Source organism: Diachasmimorpha longicaudata, chromosome 8 (assembly GCF_034640455.1).
Source record: "Diachasmimorpha longicaudata isolate KC_UGA_2023 chromosome 8, iyDiaLong2, whole genome shotgun sequence".
Lineage (NCBI taxonomy): Eukaryota > Metazoa > Arthropoda > Insecta > Hymenoptera > Braconidae > Diachasmimorpha > Diachasmimorpha longicaudata.
The window spans coordinates 4,937,575-4,957,006 of NC_087232.1; the positions used below are offsets into that span (position 1 = coordinate 4,937,575).

Sequence of the window (19,432 nt, forward strand, 5' to 3'; positions counted from 1 at the left end):
CGATGCAGCAGATTCCTCAATCGGAATGCCTCCCCCCACCCGGCCATTATCATTTCTCCCTTCACTTCCCCTATTATTAGTTTCATCTAGTTGCATTCTGCGACTGGTCTCACCGTTTCTGTCTGGGCATTAAAGGCCAGAATAGAAAGGAATCTCGAATAAACATAATCGAATGAAAAACATTTTAAAGATCAACGTGTACTTGAACGAAAGAGTGATATCAGCTTCCTTCCGAAATTTCACATTCAACGGGCGGATGGTTCACTCATCAGCGAAATAATAAATCAATGAGGAATAAAAAAGGAAATGAGGAATCCGGAAGTGAACGTTTACGTGAGTGGCATTGAGTGATATCAAAAAATCTCTCCGATCCATATCGTCAATTATCCTTATTGAAAACACCTTCAGCGAATTCTCGTCAGCATAAGGAACCATTTATTCCTCGATTGTGAATGAAAATTAATGGGATTTCGAGTTAAATATTTGAATCGAAATTGACCCAGTGACAGTACGGATTCGAGGTGAAATATCTGTATGATATTTTTTTGGAAATGGCTGCTGACCTACTTGAAGCCAAAATTCATAAAATACGACAGCAAAATGAGGAGATAAGACGACGTTACGAGGTAATTAATATATTTTTTCTGGTATACATTTACTCATTTATCTAAAATGCTCCAATTTGCTAATTATCGTGAAATTAAAAGGGGGTAACGGAATATCCATGGAACCCTTTTCTGAAGATGTCAAACTGTTCCACAAAGAAAATTATAAAAGTGAAAATTTTGTTATTACCCTGCATTATGTCCTGTACTTTTCTAATAAAAAAAATATTTTTTCTGTAATTAGAAAAGGCCCCATTCAGTCCCAATAATCAAAGTTATTATCAATCTGTAAATTCCCCATCAATAACTTGAGCTCTTCATTAATGATTGACCAAAGGAACTTCGTTAAAGATTCCATAATAATTTTTGCCTGATTACTTTGGTTTTATAATCCAGGAAGTTGAAGCCGACAAGCAAAATGCTGCGAAATCAAATGCCTTGGTGCAGATGGTACCCTCCACCGACTGGCCCGAACGAAAAGAGCCTCCTGAATTTGTCAACACACCGCAACTGCCAAAAAATCTCTCAAAACCCCGAAATTCCCCGAGAGAATCCAACGAGGGCTTCCAATACCGCGCAGGTGGAGAACCAAAGAAGGTCCACATGTTTTCTCAGAGTGAAGGGCCCCCACCGGACCCAAAATACAATTTCCTCGCTGACTCCGAGCGCGAGGAACGCCATGAGAGCTTTCCACGCGAGGGCGACAAGAATAAAGCACGTGGCAAACCATCACGTCCGCATTTTAGGAAACAAAGGGGTGGGAGAGAGTGTCGAGGAAAATTAGGGGGTTCAGGACAAGATTCATTGCCTGATTATGAGGCGTGGAGGGCCGAGAGGAATAAAATTGATGAGGCGAGGATCAGCAGACAGAAGACGGCCGAAGGAAACTGGAAACGTGAATGGGATAATGATAAAGTAAATATTGACTAATAAGGCAAATCCAATAATGAAAAATTCTGAGAAAACTGGAGACAAAACAGGCATTTAAGAGTAAATTCACGAAAAAATATTGCGCGATGAAACCCAATAGTGCAAATATCAGGTGGGGTGACTCTGCCCCCAGGTGTCTATGTCTAAATAGCCCCAGAAAAATACCCAGAACGGTCCGAGTCATAAACTCATTATCGCACCCCTCCCTGTGCACCTGGCTAGTGTCTTAGCATTATCCCCGACCCAAGTGACAATAACGATGTTGAGCCAATCCCAAATAAAAACTGTAGAATCTATGGGAAAACAAACAAAAGTTAAAAAAAATTGTGCATGACATCCGATCAAATTTATCTCCTCGTCATGTTTTCTTGAAAAATTTCAGATGCATTTGGTTGACGACACGCCAAGATACTCTCACTCACTAGGAGATGCCATGCGATATCCTCGAAACTCTTCGTATTCCCACGGACGCGAGTCCGATCACGAGAAGAGATTCCCTAACTCGACGGATAAGAATTCCCAAATTAACCACAGTTCGAACACTACCAAGAATCCCCTGATGAGTGTCAAAGGTGATTTGGTTATTTGATGTCGGGAAATTCTATCCTACGAGAGAAAATAATAATTTTGTTTTTTTCTTGTTCTTAGTGAGCACCTCAAATATTGTTGGAACAGGTCGAGTTGGTCCTCGTCAGAGAAGTCGCGTTGTGTACAGTACTCCATCAGAAAAGGAGTCAATGAATTTCCAAGTTGGAAATTTTCTTGCACAGAGTAGTCCAGAGGATACAGCGAAATCGAGCAATTTCAACATTCCAAAGGATTTTCATTCTCCAAGGAAAATTGACTCAAGTAAGTTTCCTCAGGCTCTCGGACGAGAGCTTGAGAGAAACGATTCCAAGTCACATAAAACCACTGTCAAGTCGCCATCGTTCAATAGTAAAGATTATAAGAATTTTCAAAAATCTCCACATGTCCAAAGACGGAACACAGGAATCGGTGGGCAATCTAAGTCACCTAGAAATATTCGGAAGTTCGAGAAGGGATTGAATGAGTCGATGACGAGGGAATCAGTGTCATCAGGAATAAACGAGTTCCTAACTTCTAATGGGAATAAAATTCCTTCCGAGGAGAAGAGGTATGAGAATGTAGCAGAAAGTCCAAAAAGGCCCAATCACGAAGACGATATTTCTAACTTCAATAGAGATGTCATTATTGAAGTCATGAAGGAAGTAGTGGAGACTGTTGGGAGTCATGGAGAGCCTCCACACATCGAAGCTCATGAATCAGTTAAATCTTCTTCTGTTGATTTTTGCAATGAACATAACAATGATGACGTCAGTGTTAATATTAAGATTGATATTGAAGGAGTTGATAAAAACGATGAAAATGTGGAAGATGATGGGAAATTTCTGGAGAACGAAAATAAAATAAATATAGCTTTGAAGGAACAAAAGCAAGAAGAAAAAGAAGGAGTGAGTGTTGCTCAGGATAATCTAGAGGTCATTGAGGACGATCCAGCAGAAGTGATTAATAAACCTGCATTTAATTCAACAATTCCAGCAGCAGAAGAATTGAGAGACAAAATTTCAGCCCCTGACACTGAAGAAATTTAATTAATTCGAATACATCAAGTTATTTATTTATTGAAATGACCCTTTCAAGGTTTATGATTCATTGTCATCCATAAGATTCTTCACATGGGCTAGTGAAGATGTTTAAAACGTGAGAATTTTTATCAGGAAAAAGTGTTGAGAAAATTCTGTAAATTTCACTAAAACTATAGCATTTTTGGAAAGAGTTTCGTTCAAAGTTTCTAACAATTCAAAAAATTTTTAACAAGGTTTTTTTATTATTTATTTTTAGTTATTTATTTCTTTTGTCGAACTATAACGAAATTGAAAGTTCTTTCATTGAAGGATCGTCCAGTTCGATGGAAACCTAACAAATTGTGATACATATATTTTTTGATTACTGAATGAATAGTCTGACTGCGCCACAATAAAATTTCCCCTCAGAATACTGTATTACATATATACATGTGTAGAGGAATACTTGCTCATACTTTCGAAGTATTCTATTGTGCTACGAGAACCTACCAACGAGAGAGCTATGATTATTTTCATAATAAAAATTCGAGAATTCTAGTGATGCATCGAGCTTCCAAATTTTTAATTAAATCACGATAATTATTTTTAATGAGTGATCTGATTTTTCAATGGGATTCTGATATGTAGCGTTTCATATAAAACCTAAAAATTATGTATTCCACAGTAATAACATATATTGTATCTATAACTTCGTCATTTCATAACTGTTTATTTACTGAATCTAATCGAAAATTTTTAGGAGTTTTATTTGTTTTTATGTGGTGAAAGAAATTGAAATATATGGATTAATTTATTACTAGTTGTTTGCTTCAAAATCATTTGATAAAAAACAATAAATATAGAGTAAGATGATTTATCATTAAATAGTCCAGTAAATGGGAATCTCTAGCATCAATCATTTTTAATATTTCATATATAAAAAGCTCCAAACATCACCGAAGAAAATTTTCTGTTCTGATTGAAATTCATAGGAATTCCTTTATTGGACAATAAACATAGAATCACAGATTACCATTTATTCGTATGCACTCGCCCTCCTCTAGAAGGCACTCTGGAATCTTCATTCTGTTTTTGCGTGGCAGAATCACTTTTCTTGGAAATTTTAGGAGCCTTATAATCAGAAACATGATCCACTCTGATCGTTCTACCAAGAATTTTGATTCCATTCAAATTGTCTACTGCCAAAATAGTACTTCTCTGATCTTCGTAGCACAAGAAACCATATCCCTTTGATTTGCCACTGTCTTTATCTCGAATTAAATTTATATTAACAAGTTCGCCGTATTGAGAAAAAATAGTTATTACGTCTCCTTCACTCAGATCATAAGGTAAGCCCCCAACAAAAATCCAAGCACTTTCTCTGTACTGATCATGCCATGATGTCTTGTGATCCCCCAGCAGTTCTTGCTCGCCGAGTTTTTTAATATTTTTCACGTTTGTCAACGGATTCATGATATATCAATTAATGGATAAATAAAATTGTAATCATTCACCAATAACTTTCAATTGACTCGTAGAAATTATCTTTCTTCGTCAGGTCACACCACTGGATGCAAGCTTTTATCCTCTGGAGATCACTTCATGTGTTGTTGTTGTCCAGATAGGTTAGATCACTTCCTTATGTTCGCCAACTAGAATGTATTGAAATATTATTTCTTCTAATGTAAAATTCAGTTAATAGTTGCTTGATATACAACTGGTTTATTTGCACTGCGTCTATTTTGGATACTTACATTACACCAATGAAAACTTTGACTTTGGCACTGACTGTAGACACAGTGGGAGACTAAAATGAAATTCGTATTGTTTAGATGTGGCCACAGGTGGAAACACACAGTACACAGTGCCACGCACGGCGTTCCGAGGCACTAGGAGGGTTGCTGGGTGGAAGGGGAAATTTCAAAAAATGGATATTGCCTAATTAGTCTGCTTAGAAGAAGTTGCTACCTTTTTCATTCTAATATATATTTTGATAAAAATACCTTAACTCTGCGGTGTTGTATATAGTAGCATCAGCGATATAATTTCCCCAACTCCCCACTAGTGGAGCTCACGTTCTGCGGGAATAATTCAATTCATCGTTCTAATGTTGCGTATTGTTCTAAAGAAATAATCTATGTAAATAATATATATAATATTATAGGACTTACAAAGAATGAGAAATAGAAGAACAGAGTTGGGGCTTTCCCCAGTCTAGAGACTTCTCTGAGTGAAATCCTGTCAATAAAACCATTCCTAAGCTTTTCTTAATGAGCTCCTACATGTCATGGAATCCCAGTCCCAGACAGCCACCCTCCCCTAATCGAGTCCACTAATTACCCATCCCCCCCGCTAACTCCTTCCCTCTCCCTATCTGTCTCGTCGGGGCCTACCTGACACGCAACCCTCAAAGAATAAGTGGGACCCAAGGGTCCAGCCCCTCAAGATAAACTATCGCCGTGATTGGCTCCCCCCTATGTTTAAGGGTTGTGACTTAAATTTTAAGGTAGCGTAGGGGTAACAACTTAAGAACCTAGCGCAGTTTGTGAGTTCAGTTCAGTTCTGTCTCAGAGTTTGAGAAAGAAACTTGTCTTTAAATTAACTGGTGTTCGGAATAAAATTAAAAGCTTGTGAACATTATTCGAGTGAGTGTTTTTAAATTGAACCAACATAACCCTAGTTGCCGGATCGTTCCGTAAGGCGCATTTGTGTTTGTTGGGGATGGACAAGTTTGTGTGTAACTAATTGGACAGTTATTTCAACGTGTTAGAAATATAATTTCTATCATCTCTTATATCGTATTTGAAGTTTATTATCAAAGTGTCATTTGTAATACATAAGTACGGGAGTAAATCAGGAAACATGGACGATAAACTACGACAAATGGAGGACGAAATGAGCAGGTAAATAAAGATAACCTCAATTGCTGGTCATCAACAATATTTAGAGGTTAAGAAGAATCTGCTATGAGACATAATATCCATTTACTTGAAAGAAGAATTTTTTTTGCTACTATCTTTTTCGGTTTAATCATCCCCAGACAATTTTTATTAGGTTTCAATTATGGCAATTACACTGTTCTAGTAGATGATCATGTTAGTTATAATCTTGAGTAAACTGTCTCAGTGATGATAAACATTGGAAAATGAATTAAAATTTGCTGCTCTAGAAAATGAGAAATGTAGGAGAACTGAATAATCATTGGAGAAGTTGATCCAAGGTCATGTCTAGGGCAGCATGATTGTCATAACTACACTGATCAGAAATTAGAAAAAATAATGCTTCTCTTAACTAATGAATGTCTTGATTGACTATCCTTACTTTCCTAATTTTTCTTCTACTCTCATTATATCTTCTTATGGAAAATGACAACGAATAAAATTCTACATTTGTAAATAATTGTAAATCAAGGTTCGAAGCTGAAATCGGTGGACCAATAGTAACTCCAATGATGCGTCCAGTCATTGGTGCCAATACATACAGTCAAGTAGCTAGACAACTGGAGCAACATGAATTACCTACACCAGTTGTTGCTGCAGCTGCTGCCAGTCTAGCATTTCCACCTATGATGGGATTTCCACCACCGCCGCCACCACCACCACCGCCACCTCTACTTATTCCACCGCAAGTAGCACGTCAAAGTAAGTTGTTCAATTATTAAAAGTTAATAATGATGAGCTTATCATGATTTTTTCCCAATTTTGCGACCTGTCAGGAAATTTTGAGATGTCATATTTTAGAAAATTTTGGTATGCCTATGGCTAGACAGTTTTGAAGTATGTTAGAGACTTTTTGAAAAGAGTAGGAGCTTATCAAAACGATGAGCTTATTCTGCACAGGACAGGGATCGCTCCCATATTCATTTTCCCTCAAAATAATTGATTTTATATTTCTTTTATATCAGGCAGTGTTCCAATCACAACTTACTCATCGCCGGCGCAAATAACAAATTCCTACATACCAAATATTGCGGAACCAATATTAAGTTCAACGTCGAAAACATATGAGTCAGCAGCAGCACCCCCAATGATTCATCCCGAGATTATTGAAAAAATAATCAACACAAAAATACCGGATGACGACGGTAAGAAAAAACCGAAAGTAAAAGGTGTGAGTACAGCAGCGGAGTTGGCTATTAGTCAGGGAAAGGCTAGTTCAATAATGGCCAATGCCAGTGCTGAGGAGCCTCATCCAAAGGGAAAAGGAAAGAAGAATAAGAAAATTATCAGAATGGCGGGAGGACAAACATGGGAGGATCAGTCGCTACTTGAATGGGATGACGGTGGGTTGACTTAATTTATTTATTCATATCTTCATGAAGAATATGTAACAATTGTGGAATTCTATTTCAGATGACTTCAGAATATTCTGCGGTGATCTAGGCAATGATGTTACGGATGAGATGTTGGTGAGAGTTTTCGGAAAATATTCCAGTTTTCAGAAGGCGAAAGTTGTTAGAGACAAACGAACGAATAAAACGAAAGGATTTGGATTTGTTTCATTCAAGGATCCCCAAGATTTCATCAAGGCCATGAAGGAAATGAATGGTAAGTTCAGATTTTAATTTTTTAATTTATCCATTATTATTCTTGGGGAAATTCTACTACAATTGGAATTCCCCTAAATTGAATTTTTCTATTATCCAGCACGAACTCGGCTTATACAGTTGGATGAATTTAATTGAATCTATAGATGCGATCGAGAATTTATGAATCCTCAGATGAAAGAATTATTGTTCGGTTATTTTGAATTACGAATCCATATTGAGGAGATCATACAACTCATAATTTACATTTATTAAACATTTATTTTCCCAAGTTGCACGATTACGTTCTAATGAGATCAAACTTGAGCAACCGCCAATAATATGAGTGCGTTCAGGTTTTATTTACCAAAAGGGCCCCATCCATAGGATATGAATAATTGTGGTATTATTGAGTATCTTCTTGGTGGTGATGAACCATTCCTTGGGGCTACTCGAGTATTTTGTTGTTTTGGCGTTGGTGGAGCAACCGTTGACTTTTTTAATGAGCTATTGGATGTTCTTCTATTATCTGTGACGAGACAAACGAATATATTATTTCGGTAATTTCATTCAATAATGAACATCCAATAAATGATGTCAAAATATATTTGATTATACATTTTGACATTTTTTTTAACTCCGTCATGTCATCGCTTTATCGGATTCACATTTTACTTCCAACAGATTTACGTAAAATTACCGGAAAAAGATAAACCAAAAAATTAATTGTTTATTGATTAAAAAATACGCTCGAAGATCGTGATGATGACGCTAATAGCATTACCTGAAGTTGAAGGGTGACTCAATCGTGTCCCATGTCTGTTCATGTACAGCACTGAGAATGGCATGCCACCGGCACCCAAAGTTCGTGACACAAATATATCTTTTTTCACTGGTTTATTGAACACTTGACGAACCACCGGCGATCCTGATCGAATCTCCATGGCTACCGGTCGGCTAATTGGGGATTTTACTGTCCCCTGAGTAGGATTTTCTTCTGCATTCGAATTTCGGGCAAATCTAAGGAAACAATATGAAATAAAAAATCAAATCGCAACTATTCTCGTAGCTATTTAATATGGGTACTGTGTTGAATCTTAGAGAATTCGTGTGGAAGTCGACTTAATTAATTTTCAATTGCCATTAATAATGTAGTGACTAAAATTTCTATGTTATCGCGTTTAATGGAAGCGTCCTAACCAACCGAAATGTCATTCCGGATTGAGTGGGTAGATCATCAATTGAGAATTTATCAATAGAAGAATTAGAATAATCTCCTGAAACGTATCCGGTGGGGTTCCGAACGGATTTCCCATGACGCAGAACAGAAATGGGGATGTAGGGAAGAGAAATTGAGAAGTGGGAATGTCCAGGATTGACTTCAGAATTGCGTCTCGTAGAATAAAAATAATTCAAAGGGAGATGCTTTAATTGATAGGGAGGGATAATTCAAATTAGAATAAGGGAAAATAATTATTGAACTTGTGTCTCTCAAACAACGAAATGAGGCTAATTTGGTAATCACGACTATCGATGTTATTTGGGTTGAAAAATGTTGGTAATTGTGAGCAGCAAATTTCATTGACAATTTTCAACAAACGCTGGCCTTCTGTCACCTCTGAGTCACAGTCCCTAAGAAAATGTTGTTTAATTAGATTCAAATGATTAAAGACGATTTCGGCCCTGACTGATAGAAAGTAGAAGAAAAAAACCTAAAAATTTACACAAAAAACTAAATATTTTTGCAGACAAATGACGACAATAATAGTCATCGTCTCCGACGCTTAATCTCAAATTCCAACTTCATCTATTAATAGTTAATTATGATTTTAAAAAACTCGCATCGTGAAAAATGTTATCATCAAATTATTTTTCATAATCCACTGTGATAGATTTTATTATATCATCAGTGTCAACCGAGTAGACGCCAATGAAATGTAATTATAAATTTTCCTTACGCCGAACTATTTGAATCGTCTTGGAGGCGATAATTCTCAACTTGTAATCCGTTATTTTGTCCCCGACGTGGTGTGGTGGGCAACCATCCCCAGCATCGTGAGTTGAAAGTACACGGTGAGGCAATTATTGGCATAAGTTGCGTCTCCTTTTCATCAAGTAATGGTCGGGGTGGGAGTTCATAAGCGGGTAAGCCACAGCACGATGCCAAAAGTAGGATCTTCATCACCAAAATTCTCCAAATACCCATCATGATTGATCGCTTGTTGGTTCTCCGGTCAATGAAAAGTCTCCTTCCGCACAAATAGATTAACTATAATCCCATCCATTTTTATAAATTGGTCATCAATTCATAGATAGAATGAACAGAATCGTTCTGTTTACGTTACAGAGAATTTCAGGAATGTTTAGGACTATTAATATAACAATTTTAGCTATATTTAGATTAGTAATGGATGAATCTCGGAGGTGGTGATGGTCATATCGATGTGGGCGGCAAATAAAAATTGTCTCAATGATAAAAGAAGGAAAAAGATAATAGAGTTTGTGTCGATACGTTGAAGGAAAATTAATAGGGAATGTTTACATTAATTTGATAAAAAATTTAATTCATTTACATTGATTGATAGACTGACACCAGTGGGACTCCCACGCTTTTTTATTGATAAATTTTATTATTGAAAAGGGTTGATGGTGCACGTGAAATTTCTCAAGGGGTAATATCATGCCACTGTTTCTTAAATCGCAAATAATAGCACGTTAATTTTCCGAAGATGATGGTGAAAATTAATGTACTTGGATTCGAAAAAAAAATTAATAACGTGGAGCAGAAATTTTTTCGACGTAATGGTGCACTTCTGCTACCCCCTTAAGCCGCTAAAATTAAAGTCTTCACTAGATCTCGAGACCTATTGACAAGTTTCTCATATATATCACGGAATATGGAAATTGATACGAAGAGTCGCGTAACCGATTGAATTTTCCTCATATAACCATGGATTCTTCCCGGTCTTTTTTTCATACGAATTTCGCTTTGATTAGTATTCTTTAAACACCCGAAAGAATGAAATAAAATATTCGTTTTCTTTATTCGCAATAAATCCTGAATAGATCCTGAGTAATTGAATTCTGAACGTCATAAGTCAACTTATCTCGTTTCGCCATTTCGCTACTGAATTCTATAGTCAACTCTTCCTACACATCTCGTTTCTTGCGTTTTCTATCCACCCCAAAGGGTGGTAATAACATGATCTGAGTGGTATACTTTTTCTCCTGTTCATCATTAGTAGCACAGGAATGATGTAAAGGGCAGGCGTATTCGATTACACATTTGGATATTTTCTCCCTGAATCACTAACACTTTAATTTATAATTTGTTCAGAGATTGATGCAGCGATAACGTTAATGTTCATCCAAAACTAGTAAATTTCCAAGTATTATTATTTTTGTCAGTGAAAAAAAAAAATTATTTCTATTGGTAAATTTTTCTAAAAAATATAATTATGACTCACCAGCGAAATCGGCCAAATGTTGGCTGATATCTCAAAATTTAAATGACGATTCGTTGGAGGAATTGCCAATCAATGTAGGAAATGTTTAATGTCGCCAATAAACTGATGAGACACGACTTGTGACACTGAGATGTGTCACAGTAATCTTCTTTTAATTTTTTTCAATTTTTTAACTTCCCGCCTAAAGTTTCCGCACTGTTATCACTGGGGTTATCGAGAGAGAGAATGCGCCACAACGGTGGATATCTCTAGGTACTCATTCAACCCCCTACCCGATCACCACATCGAATACCAGTGGCAAAGCCTCCACATCTCCCCCACCATTCATCCATGTGTCTTGACGATAGCCAATCCGAATTTTCTAATGTTCAAGACAATCTCCATATTTATCTTGAGAGTGATTTTCTCGTCCTTCAGTTAGTTTTCATAATTTGTAAAGGACAAGAGGATTTGGAAGAGTAATTCCTGCAATGTTGTTATCCTGCGAGTACTCCATTAACATGGAAACCCCCTTTTCTTGTTTAGCAGTCCTTGAAAAGTCATATAAAATAGACTACGACTTTTATTTCTGTCCTCTTCTGCTGTTTGTTCTTTTTTACTTTTGGTCTTATGATTCAGACATGGGGCATCCTCGTGGGCGACACACAAGAAGCTCAATAGCCCGTGGGATTTCACAAATGGCAATACAGAATTTTCGAGAATAAAAATAAGGGTCATTCCGACAAATATTGTATGAGATTGGATCTCACAATTTACGTAAATTTTTTTGTTCTTCGCGTACGCTGCAATTAGGCGAGGTCTACGTGAATTGAATAGTTTTGAATCAAAATTTTTGGTTGTTATGTAAAGGTCTCGAAAATAGTAAAAAATCATTGATTTTTTGAGTCACGTGTATTGAACGATAAGGAAGAAGTTTGGTTCTTCATGATAAACATCTCTTTTAATCTCTTTCACAGCAAATGACCTCAGGGATTATCAAGATTCTCTTCTCTATCTGGAAGTTTACTTCGTTTTGCACTGAAAAGTGACTTTATTTATGATGCATCAGAATTTCCGACACTCTACTCTGCTAGAAATATAATACGTTTTTTTATTTGACTATATTTAGTCAAAGTGCTGGTATCTATCAATTAAACAATATGTGAAAACCTTGGGAGGAGTTTTGAAAATGATGAACAATTGAACGGATATATGAACCAACGTTTGAGGAACTTGGTGCTGTGCTTCCATACGGCATCGCACGCATCAAGTGGTACCTTGCGTTGCTTTGAATTTATTTACGCTGCTGATTCACTACGACTCTCAAGGCACACAAACACCTGGTGAAGGAAATAAAAACACTTTTTGGGAATACAATCCGTATATTATGGTTCGGGGAAAATCGTCACCATAGAAATGACAATTCAGGGCATTAAATGTTATATTTATAATTTTTTCGAGTCTCCCTTGCAATATTGAATCTTCTAATTAGAGTTATACCATTCCATACACTTTGTGGATCAACTACATGCCAGAGGATTTGTATAATACCCCTAGTATGTATTTCGGAGTATGCGTTGCCAATTAAATCAAAGGAAGTACCCCTGTAGCCCAGGGGAAGTGCAGGCAGCTCAGCATTTCACTCGTTTCCTATATTAACGCAATTAACAGTTAAAAAGAATTTCCGAATTTTGTACATTTTCTGTAGATATTTTTAAAACACCGGACCACGTCAAGTCAAGTTTAGTTCAGTATTCAAGTCCAGTTGGATTGACTTGAAAAAGAATAAGTCGATATTAGTATAAATTTTAGGTTTATGTTCAAATTTTCTCAGCTTTTATCATCACTAAATTTTCAGTCTCATCGGGTATTATATTTTTATGGAATTTCATACTATTTTATTTGTTACAGGGAGGTACGTGGGATCGAGACCCATAAAACTACGAAAGAGTTCCTGGAAGCAGAGGAATCTCGAAACGGTCAGGAAAAAGGAGAAAGAAAAGCAAGCTCTCATTGGATTGTTAACTGGTCGATGAGGTGATGTGCCACATATTGTTCATAATGTAAATCAATGAAAACTCTCAGTTGTTTTTTCCTCCCCTTGGAAAAATTGATTAGTGTGGAAATGACATTACGACAAAGACATGTATTTGTACCTAATTCAATTATTATAATTGAAAAAAATACAATAGAGATTGGTGATTAATAAATTTATTATGAATTGAATTGTTTCCTTATTCTGATTTCATTCCTTTGTTTATTTCAACTTTTTCGTCTCTCTGTTTTGTTTTAAAAAATTATGACAATTTCTTGTTGTAAAATTGTAAATAAATCTTGAAAATGAGAAATACGGCGGGTGAAGAGTGGGGAGAAAGAGGTGAAGCTGAAAAAGTGGACATCTTGGGTGTGAGTTTATGAAGCTGAAAAATACAGAGTACAGAGATCAGATCAGATGAGCTAATCCTCCGTTCAGAAATTTACCTGCCTCTAGTCAATCTTTAATAACTTCTCCTGAATTTTCGCTGATAAAAATAAATTATCATTCGTTATTTATGTTCTTTTCTCTATTATCAACATTGATCATACGTAAATGATATTCTATCCCTGGGCGCAGGTGTACGAGGGTGAAAAAAATTCGAAGGGAGAAAGACATGGTATTGGCAAATATCAATTTCCAAACGGTGATGTTTACGTAGGTGGATATTGCCAAGGCCTTCGTAATAATCAGGGAGTTTATGTGTTCAAAAATGGAGCAAGATATGATGGAACATGGCGGGGTGCTTTAAAATATGGCAGAGGAACTTTTTTTTATCCCGATGGGACCCGATATGAAGGTACATCAATATTTTATTCAAAACTACACAATATAAATTGAAAGAGAGTGAGGTAAATTGATGCAGTTGAAGAATTGCTCCAATTGTTTGGCGTAGTTGATGAAGGGGAAAAATGTCGTGAAATATTTTTTAATCAAGTTGTGTTATCATTTTGGCATCATTATTATTTTTTAAATTTCAAAAAATTTGGTCCCTTTCTCATTGCGATTTGTTTTGACTTTTCTATTTGAAAAATGACGAAGGTGAATGGAAGAAGGATAAAAAAAGTGGATTTGGGGTTTATTATTACTCAAATAAAGACATTTATGAGGGGGCCTGGCGAAATGATGTCCGACATGGATTGGGGACTTATCACTTCAATGAATCAGGTATCAAGTTCATGGGTACGTGGCTGAATGACTGTATTGAAGGACCTGGGGAGCTTGTCTACCCTCGCTACCACTTCCACGGCAGTTGGAAGGATAATCTGGTAATCAATATTTGTTTTTAATTCAATTCTATCACTTTCTCAGTGGATTATTCATCCACGTTTATATAATGATAAAATACCGACAGCCCTATGGTCGTGGGTGTTTTGTATTCGAGAACAATTGTATGCAGCATGGACATTATATTCATCAAGTCAATTCAAAAGATCAGCAGGATGAAGTGATCAAGGTAAAGTTACTTTCTGGTTAATGAGCATGTTAATTATGTCGTATGAAAATATATGAGTTATTACGTCGTGATCGTGATAGTAAAAATTATTTTCTTATTCACATGATGCGATCGAAACCATTGAATTATAATTGAAGAATAAGCAACAACAAATGGATTCTCTTCCTGTCTGGTGTGCCCGCTGTGTTACCACATATAAAAGCGAACTTCTACCTCCAGAAGCTAGACCGCTCAATGAACAGGTTCGTTGTCAATTCTTCAGCGAAAAGCACGTGTATAAAATAGTAATTTATATTCATTAATATATGAATAATATGCTTATTGATGTTGATGGTTGTGGCGTCCATATGAAAATTATGTTGGCGGTAATTACAGAAGTCAATTTAGTCCTGTGACCCCTCTGGAAACCGCCCCTTACCAACCTGTTGCCACCGCTCAATTAATTATTCGTAATAGCAAATATAATTGATTTGAGAAACATATAACAACAGATAAATTATCACAGTTTTTCAAATGTAAAACCACTAATCACCTATCGCTTCTCCAATTTGGGACTGCAAGTAATGGTCCGTTTTGCGGTGATAATGAATTCATAAAAATATCCATGGTTACAGGCCACAGACGACGATTCCCTGACGGACGAGTGTCGTAATCAATCATCAAATGAATCGGAAAAACTTTTGTCACATTCGTCGGATGCTGAAAATGATGTTATTGACTACAGGGACGAATTTATGGGTGAAATATAGATTGGCAAGACGACATTGTACTGCTGTTTCAATGCCATTTTTATTTTAATAGAACTTTATTAGGCAGAAATAAAAAAAACCAATGACGTGCTTATATAATTATCATGTTTGCACTTTTCTTCTTTGTACATCTTTTTTTTTTTATTTTCTTGCTGTTCTTGTGAATCGAACCAAAGCCATAATAGTCATGGCTGTATAGTCTTATAAGAATAATGAGAGATTATCATTGTTTTCAAGGAATAGTTTAGCATCATGTTACTAGAATATTTTATCAGTATGGGATAGTATTATTATCGTTCACAGATAATTATTTCTCGGTCAATTTGATCGAAAGGTTGCGATAAAATAATTTTTCATAACATAAGTATTAAAATGGAATAAACAAAATTCCAGTCATTCTTCATACATTGAATTATGTATTAACAATATTTTGCACCAATGACATTTATCTCTTCATTCTGTCAACCACCCTCTTAACATAAAGATATATTATAGTTATTCACAGAGCTTAAGTTGTCTTTCTTCATATATTGAAAGTGATTGAAGGTAGCCCTAACGTCACATGGTGGAAAATTAATGAAAATGTAAGAAATGTGTAGATGCGCGTTAAATAAAAATCTACCCCTATCACAAATGAGCAATAAAAAAATACATCGGTGGATTAAGGACGGATAACGACTTGAGAGGGGAACTCATTTTTAAAAAATGCAAACATAATTACGCAGTCTTAATCACCATAAAAATTGATTTTAAAAAATCACTATAGTCATTCAAATCATAGTTTCAATATCATCATTTGGATACTTTCATATCCACATTCTTCAGACTCTCAGAATACCCCACATTTTTAATGCAAAATAAAAAAAGGTCAATTATGTATAATTGTTTCTCTCTTATTCGTATCTATTATTTTTTCTTGGCACAATAAACATTAAAGCGCACCGCACTGATTATTGTGGATTATCTGATTATTGAGTAGTTAGGTCATTGGTAGAGGTGGATTATTCACACATCTTCAATAATCATGTTCATTCGATAAAATGAAATAAATTAAATGCACTGATTCCATAAGTAATTGTAATCATTGTGAGATTCATATGAGCGAAAGATAACTAAGTGCAGTATCAATTTCAACATGTTCATACTTACGTTCTTCCAGCTCACTCACAACCTACATTTCTAGTCAATATCCCATACAAAATAGCAGCCAATTCTCAGTTAAATATAATGTCGATCTCCTATTAATAACTATCATTTTAATTTGGCGCAGTAAAAATTGAAGCGCCCCGCACTGATTATTGTGTATCATCTGATTATCGAGTATATCGGTCATTAATAATTATGAATTATCCATATTTCCTCAATTATCGTTTTCATTCGATGAAAGAAAATAAATTAAATTCACCGAATCCATCAGTCGTTCTGATTAGTCCCAAATTCCCAGAATAATACCACATCTGACGATTTAATTTTTCATCTTTATGGCCATGAACAGATAACAGTGTCCTCCACTTGAAAAAAATCCCTGCGATAGTCTACCACTTCTTATGTACAAAATTCCTCACTTTTTCATGGCACAAGTAATTCTTCTGCAACCTTCTCGAGTACCGTTGATTCCATAATTGCACAATACGATTTAGTCGATGTCTAGCTCAGTGATCTGTGCGTGATTTGTTTTTTTGCATCCTCCAATGGACTCATAATTATTGGACTCGTAATTGAATTAACAGTGCAAACCCACCATTCTCATTGTCACAAGGTCATCAGACGCCCAATTTCGGACAATGGCACTCGCCAACGAAATGCAGCAAAGAGAAGCAGTTATCACGCCCAGATAAATGTACAGCGCCGTTATCAGCCAAAATGCGAAGAGATATAAGGTTTTATTGCAATGTTTTCCGTTCGCTGGGTCGTAATTCGGTTCATACTCCTTATACACCCACAGAGAACCTGTTTTTCATACGGTCTAATTATTATGTATCGTTTTATAATGAGGGAAAAAGTTATAAATTTCTGCAATATCGGTGACAAAAAATTTTTCATCAATTTTTTTTGCAGGGGATCGTTTTTCAATTAAATTTAAAAAAACATTGCCTGAACTACTGAGATAAATTTTCCCAAAGCGACCAATTCTCAATCACACTTTGTTACTTTATTTAATATAAATTAATGAAAACCCACTTACCAATGATCAACCAACCAAGCATGAAGCAATTGATCAATGTTTGGGTCGGTGACAGGCGTATCCTTTCTTCATCTCTCTCCTCAGGTCGTCTACGCAATAGCGTTGAGAGATGCAATAATTGTTTGAATACACCAAAACCCCCACCAACTAGCAAATACACTGGGATGTATTCGCTCTGAGGGCAATCGTACAAGTAAACACCACCCATTATCATCATACATACTGGTATCAGTATGGTAACACCTATGATGAATGTGCATCCAACTGCAAAAAAATATTTCAATGAATAATTTATTAATGAAGTAATTCTCAATGAAAGCTCTTTATAGGAATCACTCTGGATTTATATCCGGCAAATAACCGTCGGTTTGTTACAAAAAATGGGTTTAAAACACTCAATATTATTACATGAGAAATGAGACTCACTTGTTCCAACAAGAAGTACAACAATGTTAAGGAGAAAATCTAAAACTGCCTTCGACGCTTTGGGGACTTCGCGTACTCGTCCAAACAATGAATCATAGGAAGGTGGAGGTCCTGAAATTACGAAGAAGAAATATAAAATTAAAGATATAAAGTCCCAACTGGAGGTGAAAGTGAAGACCTGGGTTTACATGCACTTTTGGAATTTATTATTTTCACTGTTGGCCCGATTGCAACCAATCAACACCGAAGACAGTTTGGTTCAAGCTGTCACGAGAATTTGCAACAAATTTCATTTAAAAAAAGTATTAATAATAAGTTGAACCAGTTGAATCGATGACTTGCTCGTACGAAGGCGGTGCTCCTCTGTCTGCACCAACAAAATTCGCAGGATGTCCAGGTAGTAAGTTAATATTGTGAGATGATGGTGGTGGTGTACAGCTTATTGGAACAATTTGGGGTGGCACACCGGGATTAACACCACTCATACTTTCTTGGGGTAGTCTGTGGGGCGTTGCATAGAGTGGCATTTTGTCCTCACAAGTGAGACGTCAAGAAGCAGAGGACTACATTTCCTTTTTTAAATTTATCCTCACATTTAAACTTCCACTGTATCATTTTACGCAAGAAAAAAACACATTCGGAAGTTTTTCCAGTGGCCTAATTAATAAATGAACGATAAACTCTTCACTGAATTAATACATTCGCAGAGTGAATTCATTGTTCACACATTACAATTTCCGATCGACAAAATATCAACAAACAACTCCAAATGTCAGTCGAACTGTCACACCCGTACAGGCATTAAATTGATGCAGCACTTTGATGGATAATAAAATAAAAATTGGCCACGTTATGGTCGATGAATAAAGCCAGACGAATATTTTTTAAGTGTAAAACAAGACACAAAGAAGCAACAGAGAGAAGGATTATTTTCACTTGCAAATTATTTGCGATTTGGCAGATAAGCAAAATGTTCTACATACGGTGATTGGGACAATAATGTGATGCACATGAGCCACCACTATGGCGGTCGTCATTGCATATAAGGTTATATGCAGAAAATATATATAACACAAATAGCAACTGTACTCAATCAGTCAAACGAGTTCCATTCCCCTCGAAGACTAGCAGTCGGTCAAACAGTGTCCATAGTAGGGTTCTAAATATTTTTCATTTACAATCGGTATCAATTGGAATGTCTGACGTTTGCCGATGGTAATATTGATCCTTTGTTCGTGGGTCAGTTATCGATCACCTGAAAGAAATATGTGCCTTCACCTCGTGAATTCTCTGAAATATCAGCAGTGACAACACTACGGTAAATGGTGGTGCCAAAGGATTGCAATTATTTCCAACATATCAGAAAGATTTCCGCGTTATCACTGGAAGTTCTGGTGGAAACTTTCTTTGTCATGACAATTGTAGCTACAAAAATAGATCCTGTCAAAAATGCACCGAACTCGTTGACTTCCTGAATATTTGACAAAAC

The 19,432-nt window shown here is 36.1% G+C and overlaps 6 protein-coding genes across 9 annotated transcripts; 3 read left to right on the plus strand and 3 right to left on the minus strand.

Moving 5' to 3' along the window:
- Positions 1–76: 76 nt before the first annotated feature.
- Positions 77–3,405, plus strand: LOC135165007 (uncharacterized). Its single transcript, XM_064125901.1, has 4 exons — positions 77–626; positions 1,002–1,520; positions 1,918–2,107; positions 2,184–3,405. The coding sequence occupies exons 1-4, from the start codon at positions 552–554 to the stop codon at positions 3,146–3,148; spliced, it is 1,749 nt and encodes a 582-aa protein (XP_063981971.1). The 5' UTR covers positions 77–551; the 3' UTR covers positions 3,149–3,405.
- On the minus strand, positions 3,363–5,187 carry LOC135165024 (RNA-binding motif protein, X-linked 2-like). Its single transcript, XM_064125930.1, has 3 exons — positions 5,125–5,187; positions 4,876–5,022; positions 3,363–4,773 (listed from the first exon to the last, which is right to left on the minus strand). The coding sequence occupies exon 3, from the start codon at positions 4,592–4,594 to the stop codon at positions 4,151–4,153; it is 444 nt and encodes a 147-aa protein (XP_063982000.1). The 5' UTR covers positions 4,595–4,773; positions 4,876–5,022; positions 5,125–5,187; the 3' UTR covers positions 3,363–4,150.
- A 325-nt stretch (positions 5,188–5,512) lies between these two features.
- LOC135165015 (RNA-binding protein 42) lies at positions 5,513–13,318 on the plus strand. The gene is made up of 5 exons (XM_064125917.1): positions 5,513–6,024; positions 6,533–6,762; positions 7,026–7,403; positions 7,474–7,668; positions 13,004–13,318. The coding sequence occupies exons 1-5, from the start codon at positions 5,984–5,986 to the stop codon at positions 13,126–13,128; spliced, it is 969 nt and encodes a 322-aa protein (XP_063981987.1). The 5' UTR covers positions 5,513–5,983; the 3' UTR covers positions 13,129–13,318.
- On the minus strand, positions 7,680–11,338 carry LOC135165020 (uncharacterized). Of its 3 annotated transcripts, none has more exons than XM_064125926.1 (4): positions 11,114–11,338; positions 9,605–9,892; positions 8,431–8,666; positions 7,680–8,175 (listed from the first exon to the last, which is right to left on the minus strand). In XM_064125926.1, the coding sequence occupies exons 2-4, from the start codon at positions 9,853–9,855 to the stop codon at positions 8,006–8,008; spliced, it is 657 nt and encodes a 218-aa protein (XP_063981996.1). In that variant the 5' UTR covers positions 9,856–9,892; positions 11,114–11,338; the 3' UTR covers positions 7,680–8,005. The 3 variants fall into 3 exon arrangements, with proteins under 3 accessions (XP_063981996.1, XP_063981997.1, XP_063981995.1); XM_064125927.1 differs by having other exon boundaries at positions 9,605–9,895; XM_064125925.1 differs by having other exon boundaries at positions 9,605–9,915.
- Positions 13,319–13,366: 48 nt separating the features above from the next.
- On the plus strand, positions 13,367–15,348 carry LOC135165017 (radial spoke head 1 homolog). 2 transcript variants are annotated; one of them, XM_064125920.1, is made up of 6 exons: positions 13,367–13,498; positions 13,707–13,926; positions 14,169–14,395; positions 14,482–14,583; positions 14,721–14,825; positions 15,198–15,348. In XM_064125920.1, exons 1-6 carry the CDS (start codon positions 13,433–13,435, stop codon positions 15,330–15,332), a joined length of 855 nt encoding a protein of 284 aa, XP_063981990.1. In that variant the 5' UTR covers positions 13,367–13,432; the 3' UTR covers positions 15,333–15,348. The 2 variants fall into 2 exon arrangements, with proteins under 2 accessions (XP_063981990.1, XP_063981992.1); XM_064125922.1 differs by having other exon boundaries at positions 14,295–14,395.
- Positions 15,349–15,353: 5 nt separating this feature from the next.
- Positions 15,354–18,995, minus strand: LOC135165018 (uncharacterized). Its single transcript, XM_064125923.1, has 4 exons — positions 18,266–18,995; positions 17,944–18,054; positions 17,518–17,781; positions 15,354–17,282 (listed from the first exon to the last, which is right to left on the minus strand). Exons 1-4 carry the CDS (start codon positions 18,468–18,470, stop codon positions 17,056–17,058), a joined length of 807 nt encoding a protein of 268 aa, XP_063981993.1. The 5' UTR covers positions 18,471–18,995; the 3' UTR covers positions 15,354–17,055.
- Between the last annotated feature and the right edge of the window lie 437 nt (positions 18,996–19,432).